The 20292-nt window shown below is 43.9% G+C and overlaps 1 protein-coding gene across 1 annotated transcript; it reads left to right on the top strand.

Annotated features, from left to right (window-relative positions):
• The first annotated feature begins 5739 nt into the window (after positions 1-5739).
• On the top strand, positions 5740-20274 carry UBE2Z (ubiquitin conjugating enzyme E2 Z). Its single transcript, XM_036222392.1, has 7 exons — positions 5740-6167; positions 8050-8122; positions 10010-10197; positions 12501-12612; positions 15105-15217; positions 15981-16071; positions 18208-20274. The coding sequence occupies exons 1-7, from the start codon at positions 5845-5847 to the stop codon at positions 18376-18378; spliced, it is 1071 nt and encodes a 356-aa protein (XP_036078285.1). The 5' UTR covers positions 5740-5844; the 3' UTR covers positions 18379-20274.
• The last annotated feature ends 18 nt before the right edge of the window (positions 20275-20292 follow it).

Raw genomic sequence — 20292 nt, 5'->3', positions numbered from 1 at the left:
TATGCCTGCGCCTCTGTCCTTTGCCCTTGGGGAGGGTCTTGGTGGAAAGGTGGGATGACGAAAATGGGGCTGGATCAGCCATTGGTGATTAGGAACTCCTCAGGGCTGAGAAGCAGCACTGCCATGACTGTAAGAGCATGAGATTCTCTTTATCTCCCAGGGGGAGCGTGGATTTGTCTAAGTAATTATAATTGGTGCTTTTCCCCTTCAAATTTAGTATAATAATAGGTAATATTTTTGAAGGCTTTAATTTGCACCAAACTTTGTACCAAGTATTTTATGTTATCTCAACAATCCTATGAATTACAAGTACAATGATCAGACCTGTTTTGCAATTAAGGGAACTAAGGCTTAGGGAAGCAAAATAACTTGTCCAACATCACAAAGCTGGGAAGTAGCAGACTTGAGGATTCCACCTCAGGCCAGCTTAAACCTTTATGCTGTCCCACCAGTTTTCATTTTGGCCACACAGTTGAGGTGGCACGGACAAGGAAACTCAGTCCCAAAGAAGTTGTATAGCATGTTAGTGATAGAGGTAGCCCTCCATCTACCTGTATTCAGCCCCACTTGTAAATCTCATTTTCATTCCCAATTATCCTTTCTTAGAGTGCCAAGATGTTCTTGAATAAAGCAGGCAAGGCACATAGTCTCTGTTCTTGGAGAATTTGCCATCCTAGCTTCGCTAGGGATAAGGGCAAGCTTTTTTTTTTTTTTTTTTTTTTTTTTTTTTTTGGAGTGGTGGGGACCAGCTAATAAATTGCCGAGTGAGAGAACTTCGTGAAGCATCTTCCTTGCAGTCTCAAAGTCTTTGCCCAGCAGTCACTCTCACTTGGCTAAAGCGGGGACCCATAGCCTAGGTAAGGGAAAGCTAAGCTGAATATATCCACAGCTGCTGCTTCCGTAAGCCTTAAAAGGAGCAAAACATAAACAGAATGAGCACAGAAGTGCTGGTAGACATGGTCTCTCTCAAATTGGATGGTTTCAAAGGTATAATAACTTATAAGTGGGACCCATTTTGTAAAAACCTTATACCTCAACTTCCTACAAAATTTCTGTGAAATAGTGAAATCAAAAATATTCCTAATTAGTGTTGACACCAAAAATGTGAGTTAATGCCAAAAAAGATGGATTCAATTTATATGCAATTTAAAGTCATGCAGGTATTTAGGTACTAAGCATCCTAGGAATCTTTGGGAAAGCAAAGAAATCTAAGGTCCTTGCACTGAAGAGGTCTGAGGCATCAGCAGAGTAGAAATTATAATGAACAATGCCATCTGTTGCAAAGAGGCCTGTGTTGTAATAATATCAGCTAATTTGAGCACTCGCATGACCCGCGCATTGCTAAGCACTTTCTGTGATTAACTTCCAACATCCCTATGAAATAAGTCATTTTATAGGTAAGGAAACAAAGGTTCAGAGACCTGAGGGATCCTGTGAAGCTCACACAGCTGGTTAGTAAAGTGGATTCAAACTCCAGAACCTGTGTTCTTGTCTCTGGGCCGACTCATCTAAGGTTTTACAAGTTCAGTGACATGCTCAAGATCATACAGCAGACCAGCCGCTCTAATCCAAGTCCATCTGACATTCAAGTCATGGTCTTCTTCCAAAGGATTTCTCAACCGTGGCACATTTAGGGCCAGATAATTCATTGTTGTGGGGCCATCCCGTGCATTGTATGGTATTTAGCAGCATCTTTTGCCTCTTACCTACCAGATGCCAGTAGCAACCTCCCTCGGTAGTGACAACCAATTGCCAAAGAACAGATACTGACAAATGTCTCCTGGCTGGGGGGCAAAATCACTCTCTGTTGAGAGCTACTGGTCTTTCATAATCTGCTGCTTGTCTTCTTAGCCTCTTCACCTTAAGTAACTCTCAAGGTTGTTCACAGCAAGCCAGTGATAGACTCTGAAGCAGAGCCCAGGAATCTCAGGGCCAAAGAGAAGGAATGGGACTGAAGTTAACTGGCTGCCGAGGTATCACCAAGGGAACAGTGGATTAACTGGTAATCCTGTTATGCAAACAGAATGCAGTATCCCTTTGGGATGTCAAGCTGGTATCTTTGCCAGGTGACTAACCTCTGGTAGTAATCAAGGAGCAGTCCCCAGGGAAGGTGGTTCCCTTTTCCTTCCTGTGAAGCACCAGTAACCAGCTTTTACCAAGAGACTAATAAGAATTTCCCTTCAGGTGAGCTCCAAACAGCCTTGGAATTGCTGGATATACAAATCTAAATCAACAAGGTTGGGAATGTGGTCGGTGGCCCATGGAACCCTAGAGGGTCAAAGGAGAATGCTACTCCAGCCATAGCCAGGCTAGTCAGTTCATTACCATTGGGGTTTATACCTAGGATCCAAGTTCTGACTTTTCCTTTTAGTATAGGATTTATGACATTTATCACTGGCACTGAGCCCAAGTCATTGAGCCCAGAGGGTTGTGTAACACAGAACTTTGGGCTAGGGGAGAAGAAGGATCCTAATGATTTATCTTTTTAGAGAAGGTTGAGTTACAGCAGTGGCCTGGACTGTAGAACACTTGCTGGCTTCTGTCCTTGCAGGGGAGGGCACTTGCCTAGTTGCCGGGAACAAGGAGCTACTAAACTTTGTTGCATTAAGAGATGGCTCAGGGCAGGGCAGTCCAGTGCTGGGGAGGTGAGAGGCTTGGATTCCATTTCTTGTAGGAAGACCAGTCATTTGTATCATCTGTCCCCAAAGGGCATGAGAGTGGCTCCAGAAGGTACACTCTTGCCCTCTGGCCAAGCTGCCAGTGAAAAGCAGCCAGGTATTGCCTTGAAAAAAATAGCGCTGGACTAAGGAACGTCAGCTTAAAACATTCTGCTAGTCTCTCTCTGGTCCTTCCTCTTCCTCAGCTTAGAGGCTGGAGTTCCCTTGGGAAGCAGCTTAGCTGCCATCCTCTGCAGCCCTCAGATGTTAGCTTGCAGATTCTTTGTGCCAAGCTGGGGTCACCCCTTTGGAAAGAAAATAAGCATATTTGAGGAGAAGGAAGTGAAATCCTAAAGAACCGTGGCCAAGGGGAAGGGCAACTGGCTACTACATCCTCATTTCTGATGTTAACCATTTCTGCAGTCCTCGCTGAATGTCAGGTCCTAGAGATACAAGATAGGTTCTCCATGTTTCCTGCCCTAGAGGATGTCTTGTAGTAGCTAGACAGATGAGTAACCAAACCACTAAAATAAATAGTAGTATGTGGTATCATAAAGGTAGGAATTACTCCAAAGGATGGAGTAATTAAAATAACTAAATGATGATAATAATATGCCTGGAGGTTTTAAAGCTTGGCCAAGAAAGTATTATTCCAGCCAGCCTTGAGGAGTTAACAATTATTGAACATTTACTCTGGCCAGGTATTGTACATTCATTATCACATCACTTTTTTATAGTTACTATTATTTTATCAATATTACTGATGAAGAATAAGAGGCTTAGTTAAATAACTAGGAATTCCCCTGATAGACGGAAAGAGTATTCTAGGTAGGGAAAATATGAGCAAAAACCTGGAAGAATGTACGTAGGCAAGTGAGGTGTCAATTGTTTGGACACTGCTTGCCATTTTATGAAAACACTTCTGGAAATGTCATATTTAATCCTCAGAAAAACCCTGAGAGGTAGGAAACAGCACCATTTATTTTATGGATGCAGAAACTGGCTTATGTTGGATATTTGCAGAATGGTACAGATCAAGAGCTTGAACCTCTTTTCTGGATCTAAGGTAAGTTTTCTCTGTTCATTGCCCCTTTGCTAATGTAACGGACCCTGTACTTGAAAACAATGGTCAGTAGTAAGGAGCAGACAAACTGAGGAATGCTTTCACCCTATGGACCATCTTTGGACCTCTGCAATCATGAAGGAGCTTATGAAGTGGTGTTTTCCTTTGTTTGAGGTTGCCCAATAAGTTAACTTTTGACCATCTTAATAATATTCAAACAAAATTCTAGAATCCTTTTAAGAAATGAATAAAACATAGGCAATAAATACACAGTACAACATTTAAAAGGTAAAAAAAGATATGCACAAACACACCTATACACACCTCTGGCCCACCTCGTCACCAACGAAATCATCCAGAGGCAACCATTGTTACATTTCTTGTGTACACTTTCAGAGATATCTTTATCATAATAAAGATAATAATAGAGTATTAAAACACTGTGCTAACATTTTGCTTTATGTTAAGTACCTACTGTGCCAGGCCCTATGCTGGATTCGTAAATATATGGTCTAGAGTCCCAAGAGTGAGGTGTGTGTGTGTGTTGGGGGGTTAGAGGATAGAAGCAACAGGTATCAAAAAACCATAATTGGTACGAAGAAAAATGGGATTAAGTGTGGGAAAGTTCAAAGCTGTGACAGTATTACATAGTGATTAGAACTTTTTCTCTGGAGTCAGATAGGTTTGGCTTACAGCCCCAGTTCTGCTGCTTGCTCTCAGTGTGACCAATGTAAGTTCCTGAACCTCTGTAACCCTCTGTTTTTCCATCTGTCAGAACGTACTAATAATAGTACTTACTTCATAGGGTCCTTGAAAGGAATAAATGAGACAAAGTATACAAAGTGCTTGGCATACATTAAGCACTGAAAAAATGTCAGCTAAAAAACCAAAATTTTAGCAATCAACAAATATTTACCATTATCATTCAAGTCCATAGTCCCTTACTGGAAAATTCACAAAGCTGTGAAAACTAGACTTAAAAAAAAAAATTGGCGGCAAAATATAACCCAAAGTGAGGGTAGTTGTCTTAGTATGAATATTTACAAATGTACCTAAATTAGTATGAATAGTCATACTTTGCCGTAGAAACGTCAATATGTTTGGTTACTGGGTGCTGCCCCAGGTCCAGCTGCGTTAACTCTAATTTATGGAACACATCTGGCCCCAAGGCTTTCCCAGTAAGATCATGAGCTCGTATTCTTAGGGAGAAAAGGAAAAGCTTTTTCTTTTAGAAGGCTTCTGTTTTCCTTAGTCCATAATATTATTTTTCACCTTGCATATCTCAAGGAAGTCCTTAGGAATCCTTCCAAGATTGAAACTCACAGCCCCTTGCTTGATTCCTGTATATTCAAGGACTTGTAGGAAGAAAAAACACAGCTTGGAGTCAGGAGGCCTGATTTTCTTCCCTGTACCAAGCTTCTCTGGGTCTGTTTCATTATCCCTATGGCAACACCTAGCAACAGTGCCTGGCATTTAGTATAGTCTTCATAAATATATATTGAATAAACTCTAAAACTAGATCGTTTTTCACTCGCAGGTTGATTCTTTCCTTCCTTCCTCTTGGTCCTGTTGCGTACAGGGAGGCAATGGCAGCCTGCCCTCCATGGGTGTGGGTGCAGGGAGGAAAGGTAAATCAGAGCCTTTCGGACGGACAGCAAGGATCCTATGCGAGTCAACTCAATCAGCGCCTCCGTACAAGGAAGCTGGATCCCCAATCCTACTTCATGGGAATGTCTGAGGGTCGCTCTCCTTAAGAGGGGATATGGTCCTCTCCTTTCAACACTTGAAAATAAAATATTCATTGGAATTACGCTCTCAACTGCACCTAGGCGTTCGGGGGCACGCCTCAGAACCCAGTCCCGCAGAGTGCGGGGCCAACGCAAGCCCAGAACCTAGGCTTCTCCGGCTAGTTCCTCCTCTACCCGCCCTGGAGGACCGTGGGTGGACGCTCTTGCAGAGCGCCTCTCGCTGGTCGAGGGGGTGGGCGGAGCCAGAGCCGCCCGGCTGTGGCAGCGGAGGGTGGGGACACTCTGGCCCGGCTCTCGGTGGTGCGGGAGGTCGAGGGAGCAGCGGCCGCTCTGGTCGGCGGACGTGCTGCCAAGCAGTCCCGGAAGCGAAGCAGCGATGGCGGAGAGTCCGACTGAGGAGGCGGCGACGGCGACGGCTGGTGCCGGGGCGGCGGGCCCCGGGGCAAGCGGTGTTGCTGGTGTTGTTGGCGTTAGCGGCAGCGGCGGCGGGTTCGGGCCGCCTTTCCTGCCGGATGTGTGGGCGGCGGCGGCGGCAGCGGGCGGGGCCGGAGGGCCAGGGAGCGGCCTGGCTCCGCTGCCCGGGCTCCCGCCCTCGGCCGCTGCCCACGGGGCCGCGCTGCTTAGCCACTGGGACCCCACACTCAGCTCCGACTGGGACGGCGAGCGAACTGCGCCGCAGTGTCTACTCCGGATCAAGCGGTGAGCCGGGGTTTTTCCTCCCCCAGCCCCGAGCTCCGGGGTTCGACCTTCCCCGCCCCCCACCCTTTCCCACTACAGCCGCCCCGCCGCCTCCGTTCTTCCCCCGAGGCGGCCCAGCTGCAAGGCCCACATCTTGCCTGCCCGGAGCGTCCGGATCCAAGTCCACTCTTTCCCCCCGCCCCCAGCCCCACACTCACCAAACCCCTCCTCGAGAGTTCAGGTCCGACCCCGCCCCTCAGTAACCTCCCGTGAGCCCTTCGTCTCCATTCCGGACACCCTCCCCCATACCTCCCGCCCGAAACCCGACCCTTTCGTGCTTCAGTAACACCCCCTCCCGCCCTCCGCGCCGCCCCTCTCCCCCATTCCCCACCCCAGCCTTGCTTGATGCTGCCTGGAAGACCCAACTATCGGGGTCCCCCTGTCGTCTATTCCTAAGCCCCGTTTTTAACACACACAGCTTGCTTTGCCTGGCCTCAGACTCGAGACCAGCTTTTTAAATTCCTGTCTACTCAAACCCGCTCCATATATTCCCTTCCCAAGTCTAAAGCTCTTCTCTTACATACCCAGAATCTTTCCTTGAACCACTTTTCCGGAACCCCAAAGCTGCCCACTTTCACACCTGTTCCAGGAACTCAGGTTTCCTTCTCCTAATCTCTCTCTGGCTTGTAATATCCCACTCAGGATTTTTTTTTTTTCTATATTTTTTCCTCTGGATCATCTGGTTTACTTTTCTGAAGTAAATATACCCCATTCAAATATAGAAACAAGGTCCTAAGTCCTTTCTGTGCTTCTTGGATGACTGACCTTAGATCATATTCAATAGATAATACTTTTTCAAAAATTCTTAGAATAGTAGCTATTACAGAGTAAACGGGTAATGCCTGTTAGCTGTTTCCTGATGACCAGAGTCTTTCTCTCCCCTGCTCTCATCACAATCATCCTTATCTAGATGTTCTCATCTCCCACTTTCCAAGGCCTTTCAGGTATAGCTCTACCTACTTTTCAGGGTCGTAATGAAAATTAAACAGCACATTGTAAAGTGTTTGGCCCAGTGCCTGATACAGGACAGTTTTTCAGTCTTGACATATCTTTGAGTTCCACCAAAACTTCTTTCCTCTGCTTTACTTATTTGCACTTTTTTATGTCCCTGTGTACCTTAGCGAGGCCCTTAGCTGTTTCCCACCTAGAGTGTCCTTTAGACTCTTGCTCACAATTGATCCATTCTAATTTGAGATATGACTTAGAATTCCTTTCACTTCTGTAGTAGTTACTGTATGTCATCTTCCAGATGTGAGATTCTCAACAATTTCAGAGGGTCCCCTTTCCAACCTGAAGAGATCTCTGCCCTGTTAGTTTCCTGGGCAAGAAGATCATCGCTCTCTGCTAGCTTACTTGCTTCATATAATCCACTTGCCAGGAAAGGTCCCTTTCCTCTTTTCCAAAGGTTTATGGAATTTATTTTTTAGCGGAGTTGATTGTACCTTCCCAATTACTAAAAAATCATTTAGCATTCAGTTATAGTACCTGGGAATCTTGGAGGTGGGGAATGAATGAATTGCCATGTGGGAGGAAGTGAGAGTAAATGGGATGTGGCTTTTCAAGGGTGACATCTGATGCCATTGGGATCTCTGATTTTTTTCCCTCTCCTTACCCTCCCCCTGAAGAAACAATGCCCCTTTGATAATTTACTCTTTGCCTGCCTGATGAGTACTCAGCTGAGATTTTTCAGCCAACAAGACAGTGCAAACATTTGTGGTACCAAGCACCACTTTCTCGAACCCTGGCGTCACTGAGGTGATAACAGCTGTCCTGGTCAAGGGATTTCCCTTTTTTCTCCTTTCCCTCACTCCCTTCCCCACCTCCTCTTGATGTTGTTATACAGGGATATCATGTCCATTTATAAGGAGCCTCCTCCAGGAATGTTCGTTGTACCTGATACTGTTGACATGACTAAGGTATGTAACTTGCTGGGGATTGGGAATTATTGGGAAATGGGGCCCATAAAGTTGGAAGAGCCTAAAAGAGATTATCCAGCTCACATCTCTGATTATATAGATGAAGAAATCAAGCCCCAAAAGAGTAAGTGGCTTGCTCAAGGTTACACAGTGAGGGGGAGCAAAGCCTTGAACAGGTGTCTGTTATTAGGGTACCAGTAGGTCCCGGTTGGCTTGGAAAGCCCCCGTTTACACCTAATGACCCAGCTTAACTATTAATAAGGCACGCTTTTTCACTCTCATAAGTGCTGCAGTTTGGATGAAAAATTATGTGGTCACCCCTATCCATTATATTACCCAACTCTTGCCTCATCCACCACTCTTGACCTTTAAGTACATTGCTGTGAATCAGATGCAGAGAAGGTTGGGGTGAGACAGGCTTGAGTGACAGGGTTTATAATTAAAGTAAGGTATTGTTTAGGCTCCTATCCTTTTGAGTACCCCTTCCACCCAAATACCACTTCTCTCTTGTCCTCCACACCACAAACATAGAGAAAGCTTAGCAATGTTAAATTTCTCTGGTCTAGATACCTAGGCTTCTCTGTCATTTTGTGCTTTACCCTCAGAAGTGAATTTGCACTTGAACTGGGAAGAAATCAGATTTCCTAAATCTAGTGTTGTTTAAAAACTCATAGGTGCAAATTTCTTATAGTTAAAAGTCAGATTTTGTATTGTTGGTATCTATCTCGTTTTGAATAGGTTTCTCTTTCAATTGATTTTTTCTTTTTATATGGTTGGAAATGTTTTTCCTGGGACATCTTGTCCTCAGTCAAGTATCAATGTTAATGTGCTAATCCCCGGGTTCCCAGAATTGATGCCATGTTGATACCAGTTGAGCTCACTATTCCAATGACTGATAACCTAGGGTGTCACCAGGGCAAGTTAGCGACTGTACACTGAGGCATTGGATTGCAGGTCCTTTTTTTCTTGCTGTTCAAATTCTGAGCAGACTTACATACCTAGGAGCCTTTGTAGAAGAAGAACTATTACTGAGTTCAGGTTAGGGAAATCTTGTTCAATAATCATGGCTGGAGAAAGATAATTTAGTGATCTAAGCGCTACTGTATTTCCATCCACTCCCCTCCCCACCCCCACTCCCCGCCTTTTTTTTTTTTAATTAACCTATAATGTTTGGGAAAGTTCTAGGGATGGTCTGATGGCTCTGAGTGAACCCTGAGTTTTCCTCACTTTTCTTTGTATCTGACACAGCTGGATGCTCCATGAGCCACATTCTCCACAGTAGGTTTGCTCCTTTGCAGAGGAAGCAGATATCCTAGGCTTCCATCACAGCCCTCAGCTCTGCACTGTTGTTGGCACTGGTGCTGTGGCTTCCAATCCCTTTCCTCTTTTCCATTCATTTTACCTCTCTGTTGTGCCACATAAGTGGAGGGTGAAATTACAACATACACCTGTTTAACCATACGTACTAAAAATGTGTATTTCTTTAAACATGCTAGGATAATACTTTATAGATGCATATCATATTTGCACATCGATGTTCTATTCATTTGTTAACACATAACACTGATTGGAGAAGTCCAAGCAAATACCATCCTTCAAGGGAGTTTTAAGGGATACTCAAGGGTGATTTTGGCTAGATTCAGTTTTCACCTTGGGCTCTAACTTTAGGATGTAACCCTGAGTAAGATGCCACTCCACTACAGTGGGATTTTTTAAAATTCCAAACATTAATATGAATGAGTATAGACTGTTCATTTTGCATGGTCAGGATATAGAATATGGATATCAGAGAAAGGTCCTGCGTCTGGCGTGGGTAGTAAGTGGAACCCAGGAGGGGTTGGGCTGGGACATCACCTCACAATTTTGAGATGGGGTTTTATTTTGCAGATTCATGCATTGATCACAGGCCCATTTGACACTCCTTATGAAGGGGGTTTCTTCCTGTTCGTGTTTCGGTGTCCGCCCGACTATCCCATCCACCCACCTCGGGTCAAACTGATGACAACGGGCAATAACACAGTGAGGTTTAACCCCAACTTCTACCGCAATGGGAAAGTCTGCTTGAGTATTCTAGGGTAAGAGGAGAATTCTAAGTGGCCAAGTTGGTTGTTAGCTTATAAATTATTCTGGGCCAGCCTTTATCAACCAGGGTTCCTTATGTGAACTACAGAACACAGAAGATGATTGGAGTGACTGTTTCCTCAATTGTCCACAGGATGGTACCACTAGTACCATTCTCGATGCAAAAGAGAGTTAATTCAATACGTACAGTGGATGCCTTAGTGAAGTGGTTCTCCCTGAGTAATAGCTGCACCTGGGAATTTATAGCCGTGCAGAGTCTGGGGCCCCACCTAGACTTCCTAGGTCAGAAGCTGTAGGGCTGGGGCCCAGCAGTCTGCCTTGTAAGTGCTCCAGGTGATCTTGTGCACACTTCAGTTTGAGAACCACTCCCTTAGGGCTTAAGGGTTTAATTCTGTCCGGAACAGGTTGAGAAAGGCTGCAGATCTGTGTCATTCAAGATTGTGGGTGTCTTATTTCTCAGTCTCTCAATGAGTGGCTTTGGAGGCTGCGGTGGTGGTGGTGGTGGTGGTGGTGATGGTGGTGGTGGTGGTGGTGGTGTTGGTGGTTGTGATAATGATATTTTAATAACTAAAAAATGAGGTGGGAAATTACATCACATGAAATACAGAAGTTTCAAGTACATTTTGTTTCTGAGTGCTACTGAGGATTTTGTTTCATGTAGTTCTCATTCATTCCTTTTAATTGCCTTTGGGGGGTAAAATTCAGAATGGAAATGTCTTCTAGTATAGCCTAGATTGATCTTTTTAGTGTGGTTTGAATTTCCCTGGGGCAGAGAACTAGTGCAGGTTGAAGTTGAGAAGGTTGCCCAAAGTGGTGATACTGTTTTCTTCCCTTACAAGATGTTTCTGGGTTTGTTCGGGGACAAGGCAGCTGACACAAACTGGAGACACGATTCCTTTTATAATCTCTCAGATACAGGGATGTTTTCTGTGAATGTGGCAGGGAGGGCCCCCTTAAAGGAAGTTGTTCTTAAAGAAGTCCTTCATGTCATTAGGGTGTCTGTACTGGTGGGGTAGTGGTCTATGGAACCTGTGGTGGTGAGGAAATTTAGTTGTTGCTTCTGTATGAAGTTCATTCATGAAAATGTTTTGTATTAGGTTCTCTTTCATTAGGCTAATATAAAACTATTTCGAGCAAACAGCAGCTCACATTAGAAGCAGAGGAAGGAAGATGATGGGGTTAAAAGTGGCAGAAGTGTGTTGGGTGGAAAAGGAGAAGCTACCCTGAAATTGAGAATTCGTCATGAAGAATCAGTAGAAAATTCTCATGTGCTCTTAGTTGACCCTACTCACTTTATCAGCCTCATTTCCTTTCCTCTCCACTACAAAAAAATATTAGGCTGATTTACAAAAGAAATTTAATAGAAGTTTACCACATTGACTTGAATCTGAGTATGTGAGGCCTTGGAAAGCACAAAGTCTAGAGTTTTGGGTGAGCAAAACTGAGAAGAGAGCAGATCGAAAGGCACTGAAGAGCAAGCTCTGAAGTTACTGTTTGCATCACCTACATGGGCTTTCCTCAAGTCCAGCAGGGAAAGGGAATTGGCCAGTTAACTTGAACAAGCAGTCCCAACTCAGGTTGTGTTCCGCTTCCAGTGTGTCATCTCTTCAATTAATTGTGCTAAAAGTAAATGTCATTAACATCCAAGTTGCCCTCCTCCCAATATTTGATCATATTTATTGAAAGAGAGGAGCAATTTTGATGTTTCTCTCTTGTTCAAGATGTTTTTCCTGTATTATTTTCAGACCCTCGACCATCTAGAGGTGCCCCTTATTCCTTTCCTGTCCTTTGGCAGAGTTCTGTAGTCTTCAGGGAATTCGACACTCCTTGGGGGCTTGATAGAGAAATGGATCTCTGATCATCAACCCCAGCACATGGCCCCTAACCAGATGGCTTCAGTCCCCTCTACCTCTGTGCGCAACTTCTCTCTCCTTACTAACTCCATCACCCATAAATAAATAAGTAAGCCTTTTGAGATTCTTTCATTCTGATGAACAGAACCTTCCTTGGCTACTGTTTCTTTCCCATCCCAAAGAAAATCCCTTCAAAATTACCTTGCTTGCTTTGCCTTCTTTTGTTCCACTGATAAGAGGATTAGGCAGTTGACTGAGTTCTGGTGAATGAGGTTGAGACATAGGCTGGGAAATTCCACAGTGTTAATAGTGAAAGAGAAACATTGAGTCACTTAAGATGGTGCTGCTAAGCCCCAGGGTACTTCTGCACTGGTCTTTCTGTGACAGCCTTTCCAGTCTCTCCCTGCCTCATCCTCTTTCATTCCCTCTGATGTGTTTTGCAGTACGTGGACTGGCCCTGCCTGGAGCCCAGCCCAGAGCATCTCTTCTGTGCTTATCTCCATCCAGTCCCTGATGACTGAGAACCCCTATCACAATGAGCCTGGCTTTGAGCAGGTAAGGCCAGGTGGGCCCAGCTCGGCCATAGAATATTGGGTTTTAAGAGATCTGAGAGGTCTGCTTAAGAGTTGATTTATTTTTTTTGTTTTTGTTTTTCGTTTTTAACCTGGCCCAGCCCCATGTTTTAAACTTGCCACCACTATAGGAGGAAAAGGGAGCTGGCATGTGTGCTTCTTATTGATGAATTTCTTTCCTCGTAAGTTACGATAACACTGTCAGGTTATTTCCATTTGCCCTGGGTTAATCTACCATGTGGAAGTCAGTGGAGTCATTTAGAAATTAATTCCGAGTCTGCTTTGGGGGCTGTCACATCCAGTGTGTTCTTCTGTATGCCCCCATTCTCCAGTATCCATTTGAGGTGATCTCTAATGAGTACTGCTGAACCAGTCTTTTGGACTTAGTTAAATACAGTTGACCCTTGAACAACGCACAGTTGAAAATCCATGTATAACTTTTTTTGTGTGCAGGGGGCCCTTTGCTTCCATTGATTCAACCAACAGCAGATTGAAAACTGTTTCGAACCGCAGTTGGGAATGTGAAGATACTGTTTTAGATCTCTTGGTTGAATCCGTGGATGCAAAATCCGTGGATAAAAAGGGTCGACTATAATTTCTGAAAAATATCCACATATAAGTGGATCCCTGCAGTTCAACCGTATATTGTTCAAGAATCAACTTTGCTATTATTACTTGACGAGCCAAAGAAGCTAGTCATCAGCTAAGGCAAGAATATTTAGTAGTTGCTGCCAAAGAGAAGGTAGAGGAAACTCATATTTTCTGAGGGTATGTTATATGCTAGACACTGCTGAGTTTTTATATATTAATTTCTCATTTAATCCTCATACTAGCTCTGTGAGGTAAATGTTGTAATCCTCATTTTCAAGCCAGGTGATTGTGGCTTCGAGAAATTAATTAACTTTCCCAAGGACACACCAGATAAGGGTAGGATTTTTGCCCTGGAGCCCGAAGTTCTTTTATTGTTTCAAAGTGCCTTCTAGGATTACTTGTGCACACAGGAAAAAGAGTTTCAGTGATATCTCCAAAAGATGATAATTCAGTCCGGGTGATTAAAACAACTTAATTCATTCTGAAACTATTTGAAGTAACATTAACATTGATGATTCTTCTATGTAGACTTGAACAAAGGGAAGTACTCTTTAAGAATGAACAAAAACTATTACCTAAATCTTCCTCTTCAAACAAATAGTGTATTTAATTTCAGCAGTAGGTAGAAATGGAAATGGACCTCATCACCCAACCAGGAAGCTGATTTTTAGGTCTTTCCTTGTTTGGCAATACAAGAAATGTGACTTTTATTCTTAATACTTTCAAATGTTCTAGTTCACAGCACCCTCTTGTCTTGGTAGTTTTTTCACAGTTCCCTAGGCAGAAAGAAATGCCAAACTGTTCCATTTGTTAAGTAGTTAGGACCAAACAACTTATTTCTTTTTTAAACAACTGTAATGACTTAGTAATAGTATGTGTATCCCTTAGGGCTTCACACAACTTTTAAAGTCTTGGAACTATGTTGAACCCACCCTCATTTCTGTTCCCCACCATTTTCATATGCTATACTTGCTGTTTTTCAAAGTAGTGACTACAATTCCAGTTTTACAAAGATAATATGTCATTGAAAGTAATATAATGCACTTAAATCTACGTAGTGCTCGAGGTGTAAAACAAACAAACAAAAACCCTACCTACTTCAAGCTTGTAGTTTCTGTGGTATTTGACATGTTAAATAAATACTATGGTTTTCCTCAAAAAAGTTAAAAATGCCCCTGTGATTTTGCTTTGGTGCATTTTGGAACTATAGTAGTGGGCTGAAGGTATGTATCTCTTTTCTGTTCATGTTTTTATCAGAGGCCGAGGCTCTAGTTGACTGGAGCTGGTGGTAGGAGGAGCATTGAAGAGTAAAGGAAGGGGAAAGGAAGGGAGCCATACTTCCTTCTGTTCACACTCACACATTCATGTTAGACCAAAAGTTGGAGTTTTTCTAAAGAAAATTTCGAGTTCTACTTCTGATAAATTTATAATAGTTGATTCACTGATGGTAGAAACCTACAGATATATAAAGTAGTTAACAGGATCCATCCTAAATGTATAGGTTTTCCAGACTGAGACTCCTAATGTTATTTGTAGCTTTTGTTCCACCATCATTCTTGCACTTGGTTATTTCCCACTTAATCCTTAGCTGAGAAGCCTTTCATTTCAGGCTTTAGAAAATTTGATGGCTCTAGTTCTCTGCTTTTAGGTCAAATGACCCATAACAGAGGATGGGTATTGATGTGTATGCACAGGGGGAGTTAAATGGTCTCAAAAATGAAGGCGTGATTGCTCGTCATGGATCTGCCATACTGTGGGAGAGGTATCCTCTTAGTTCATTTGCTTGGATCACATACCTCATGTTAATCCTGAGATCTCTTATTACTGGCTTTTCTCTTTGCCTAAATTTTGTATTTGGATTCTGTGGTGTCTGTCACATTACAGGAAAGACATCCAGGAGACAGCAAAAATTACAATGAATGTATTCGGCATGAGACCATCAGAGTAGCAGTCTGTGACATGATGGAAGGAAAGTGTCCCTGCCCTGAACCCCTACGGTATGTGTCAAGAGAGTCCACTTGATACTTGGTATTCTTTTTGGAGATTTAGTTGGTTCAAACCTTTGAGGGAAAGTCCAGTGTTGGGCATCAGAAGGAGAGAAATAAGAAGGAAGTAGTTTTAAAATATGCAGTTCATGCCTTTTTTTTTTTTTTTTTTTTTTTTTTTGGAGTGGAGGAGTGAGGCAACCCTTGGTTGACCTCAGATTACAATCCCTTATTTTTTTATTTTTTATGCCTACAGCACCTGGTCTTCCTAGGTGGCCTCCCGTCCAGTTCATGCTTTTAAAAGAGCACGTCGCTGAGCGTTTCCCAAGAGAAAGTTCAGAGAGAGCATCTCTGTTCTTGGAGAGTGCCAAGCTTATTAGGAAAGACATAGTCTATGGACCTGGGTATATTAAAGATACTTAATTGTTCTACAGCCCAATGAGGTGTAGAATACTTGATAATAAATTAATTTCCTAATGTTCAAGTTTATGTATGAGTGAAAACTAGAAGAGCAAAGTGAGAGTTAATGAAGCAAACTTCCTTGGACAATTTTGAGTAAAATTAGGATTCAGGATGGCCTGTGGATAACAAATGAGATTGAGCAAGTCATGAGTTGAGGTTGGGATTCAAATGATTGGTTTTAACAGTTTTCATTTTATAGTCCCTAAGGTATAAGGGAATTCATGTGTTTGGGAACGCCAGCTGTTTAAGTTAGATGGTGAAGGGGTGACCCCTGCCTCCTGTCTCTAACTTGTGTTCTCTGTTTATTTTCCAGAGGGGTGATGGAGAAGTCCTTCCTGGAGTATTATGACTTCTATGAGGTGGCCTGCAAAGATCGCCTTCACCTTCAAGGCCAGACTATGCAGGTAATGCAGCCCTTGATATTGACTTCAAAGATCTTATAGCAGACCATGTAAAATCCCCTACAAGGGTGACATCTACATCTCTCATAGAACTCAGAGCCGAAAGGAACCTGGTTCAGTTGAATAGCTGAGGCCCAGAGAGCAGACTGACTTGCCTAAAGCCATATGGAGTTGGTTCTAAGTTCCTGGCATAAAGTAGGTACTCATGAGTAGAATCTGAATCATCCTTTCTAGCCTGGAACTCCTTCCCTTCTTGGTCACTAGTCTTCAACTCAAGAACATTCAGCCCTCTCAGAATCTTAGGGATTATAAGAATCATCTATTGGAATTCTATCGCTAGCTTAGGGATGCTAAGAGAAGGCTTAGAAAGAAGGAAAGCGTTGGATATGGAGTAATATGTGTTGAAAGAGCCTTATTACAGAATAGTAACCAGTTAGTCTCTGCCCCTACTGGGGAAATGTGTTTCCACTTCCAATAAGAATGCAGAATTTAGGGTTGTTTTAACAAAGAGGTTCTCAGTAAACCAAATTGTACATAGGCCAGATATAAACAACCTGGTTGGTAAGAGGGTGAGAATCCTTTTGTTCTTACCTTTTGTATCATTTACTGGTGGTCTTGCTTAGAAATGTGGTAACTCAGATAAGTGACTAAGGTTCTCTTCAACTCTTCTTAAGCTCTCCTCACCCAGCCAGCACCACCATCAGTAAGAGTAAATGTCTTGTTTCCTCAGGTGCTGCTTAGAAATTTAATTTCCCTAGCCTTCTTTCAAAGCCTTCTCACCCACCTGCCACATTTAACTCAAAGGACAAGGTCAGCTCAGGAGTAACTTGTTTCCAGAACCTTTTATGTGACTATATTAAAGATGATACATGTCATGGTTTGTTCCCCATCGGGAATTCTCATTGCTGGTATATGGCAGCATTTCCAATATTCAGTCTTAAGAAAAAATAACTTGTGATGAGAGAGAGGAAGGGAGGAGTAGCAGTTGGGCAGCAGAGTGATAGAAATGGAGCCAGTGATGAAGGAAGAATTGGAGAATCGATAGTTCCAGAGTAATTGTGGAGTTCATTCAGCCTTTGGGGAATGTAAAACTGTGAGCTGTGGTCACAGTGACTGTGACTTGTGTCCTCTGGCCCCTGATCATGAGGGTAATGTGTAGGCAGGAGTGTGGAAAGAGTATTTATGTGGGAGAAGCAGACAGACTGAGAGGGGAAAATGGTGTACCTGCCAAGGAAAGAGGTCTCCACTATTTTGAGCCCTGGCCACATTACTTTGTTGCTATATTCCCTATGTAACATTTTAAATTCCTTTTTTTGTGTATCCTCTAACCACAGTTACTTTTGAGACTTTAAGGACAGTTAAACCCTTTCTATGTAATGTTTGGGGACCTTTGCTCTAAAATGACAAAGGCTAGGGTCAAGGCTAGGAGGTGGCTTTGGCTCGATGCCCACAAACCTGGACAGGAATATGGTGATTGGTTCTTGGGGAAGAGTATAGGTGCTTATCTAGAAGTCAGAACTTCTGAGTTCTAGACCTGCCTTTGACCTTAGAAAAGCAAATTACCCTTTTTGCCTTTTTGAGTACAGTAAGTCTTCATTTAACATTGTTGATAGGTTCTTGGAATTGCTGCAAAATGACATACGGCGAAACCAATTTTACTGTAGGCTAATTGATATAAATGAGTTAAGTTCCTTTTTGTTGTAACAAAAAAGGTGTTGAACAAAACGATGTTATTCAAAGACCTTCTGTAGAGGCAATGAAGGATAATTTCCCCCTTGTATATGATTTTTATGAGGTTAATTGAAAACACAGCATACTTATTACAGTTCTGGTCTTGAATTTCTCTTCTTCATCTATCTTGCCTTTACCCCGTTCCCCTTCGGCATATTGGCTTGCTTTTGAAGAATGCAAACATATTTGAATGTTGCCCCAAGCCAGACCTGTCTGTTACGGTAAACATGCTATAATACTCCTGAAGAAAGATTGTCGTCTTCTGTTCAGGACTGTCTGTGCCGTGCCCTCCTCTGTTCTTATGACTCAGAAGTTAAACATGCAGTTCACATGGGCCCAAAACTGCGCGCTCTAGCGTAAGCCACCCAGACTTGAATCTCCATCCCACTTGTCTCCTTTCCCCCACAGGACCCTTTTGGAGAGAAGCGGGGCCACTTTGACTACCAGTCCCTCTTGATGCGCCTGGGACTGATTCGTCAGAAAGTGCTGGAGAGGCTCCATAATGAGAATGCTGAAATGGACTCTGACAGCAGCTCGTCTGGGACAGAGACAGACCTGCATGGGAGCCTGAGGGTTTAGACCCTGCTCCCCTCTCCCTTCCTCCCACTTGAGAGTCCCAGCAAAGTTCCTTCCCCCCACCCCACGGATGGAGAGGCACTGCGTATCTCCCTTCAAACGTGACGTCATCCTGCAAGATGGCAAGAACCAAGCAAGCTTGGATCCCAGAGTGTGGGAGTGGGGAGGCTGTTCCCGACCTGACCTCCTTGGCTCTCGAGCATCTGGGGCTATGTTCATCCCATATCAGGGGCCAGGGTACCTATGCAGGAGCACCTAGGGCGAGGGCCTCTGGCAAAAACAAAACAACCAACACACCTCTCCACAGGGCCAGCTCCTTAGGGATAGGTGGGAGACAGAAATTGCAATTCCAGGAGAGAGTGTGCCCAAATGATATATGGGGATATCTGGAAGGGAGCTTGGGGTGGGGGGCTGTCTGTGACACTTAAGCAGTCTGGGTGGTTGTCTGTCTGTCTCTCTTCAGTCTTGAAGCAGGGCTTCCCAATGCCCTTTTCCTCCCTGCCTCTCTTCCCTCGTTATTTCCCATGGGCCAGCATAATTTTGTTTTTCCTAATTTATAGTCACTGTTCTAGACAGACCAAAGAGAAGGAACAGTGGTGGAGTCTAGGCTGCTGATTAGTAAGCTTTACCTAGCACCTGAGCACCTTTCTCTTCTGTCCCCCATTCCCTCACCCATTTATAGATTTAAGACATAGGGTAAATGTGACAGACTGAACCAAGGCCTTGGTAAAGCCTGTACAGGCACCGTAAGAAGCTGAAAATGCTGTTTATTCCCACAATCACTGATTTGAAAAGTTTCCAACACAGGCAGCTGCTGTGTGTATGGGATTAGAGCCACTACATAGAATAGTCTCTTACAGATTTTCATAAATACTAGTCACAATGAGGGTATTTCTTGGGGCGAGGTGAGGGGGGAGACTGATGCTAGTCCTATTGTATTTTATTTGGCTGTCCTTGTGTATTTTCACCCCAGCCTGTGGTCCTCCCCTTCTTCACTTTAAAGCCCAGGGACTTACGGGGAGCAAGGGTAGCCAACAGCCTGGGAGATCAGGGTTGGGACTCTGGAGACTCCTCCCCTTCGCTCTCTTCCCCGCTCCTTCCCAGCTGCTCTTTGTCACTGACTCTGATGGGTGTTTGCCTGACTGTGTCGCTTCTCGATCTGTATTTAGCTGCAGTGATCCTTTAGCTGGTTGGCTCAGAAAAATGTTTTAGGTGCCCTGTAATACTGGGCATTGAGGGAATCCATCTTTCCCCTTTCTGATGTGTTCTCCCTGTTTTCCAGATTATTACTGTTACGGCTCCCAGTGGGGTATTGGTGACCCATGTGACACAGGTCCCCCCCCCCCCCCAGTCAGTATCCTGCCACATTTAAGAGAGAGGATAGCTTGTACCTGCTCTGCCAGCTGCTATGGAGGCCTCTGCCTTGTGGATCATGGGACTTCCCTAGGAGAGTTGGGAAGGGGGTTGGGCACAAAGGAGAATGTCCTACTTGGGAGAGCAGGAAGCAAAGAAACTGGACAGGAAATGGGTCTGGGGATCGGAAGTTTATCTTGTGTATTTGAAGGCTGGGTCTTTTCAGAAGGAGAGTCAAAAAGGGACCCCGCTTCCAATTTTCCTCTTCCATTCCCTGAACTAGTGCAGGGCTTAGAAGAATGCCCTTGGTCTGTTGGTCCAGTGTTGTCTGTCATCCATTTAAGTGTTCCCACTTTCAAGTGACAATCCTCTCCTTGGCCCTACCATGGGGCAGAGTATGTCTGGCATACTGGCCTGACTTTTACGCCCTAATCTTGAGTTGAGGAAATATATGCACAGGAGTCAAAGAGATGTCTTTATATCTGACTGTACATAAATGAAGTTTTTTTTTTTCTTTTTGGTGCAATAAAGTTTGTTTTGGCAGAAGGAGGAAGCGCCTGTGGG

Source organism: Rousettus aegyptiacus, unplaced genomic scaffold (assembly GCF_014176215.1).
Source record: "Rousettus aegyptiacus isolate mRouAeg1 unplaced genomic scaffold, mRouAeg1.p scaffold_m13_p_6, whole genome shotgun sequence".
Taxonomy (NCBI): Eukaryota; Metazoa; Chordata; class Mammalia; order Chiroptera; family Pteropodidae; genus Rousettus; species Rousettus aegyptiacus.
This window is presented reverse-complemented; position numbering and strand designations above follow the sequence as displayed.

Bases quoted from the DNA above. Each gene is read 5' to 3' on its own strand.
- UBE2Z (XM_036222392.1), top strand. From the start codon at position 5,845: ATGGCGGAGAGTCCGACTGAGGAGGCGGCGACGGCGACGGCTGGTGCC. The intron at 10,198-12,500 runs GTAAGAGGAGAA...TGTGTTTTGCAG, and splicing joins GTCTGCTTGAGTATTCTAGG to TACGTGGACTGGCCCTGCCT. The intron at 15,218-15,980 runs GTATGTGTCAAG...TTTATTTTCCAG, and splicing joins CCCTGCCCTGAACCCCTACG to AGGGGTGATGGAGAAGTCCT.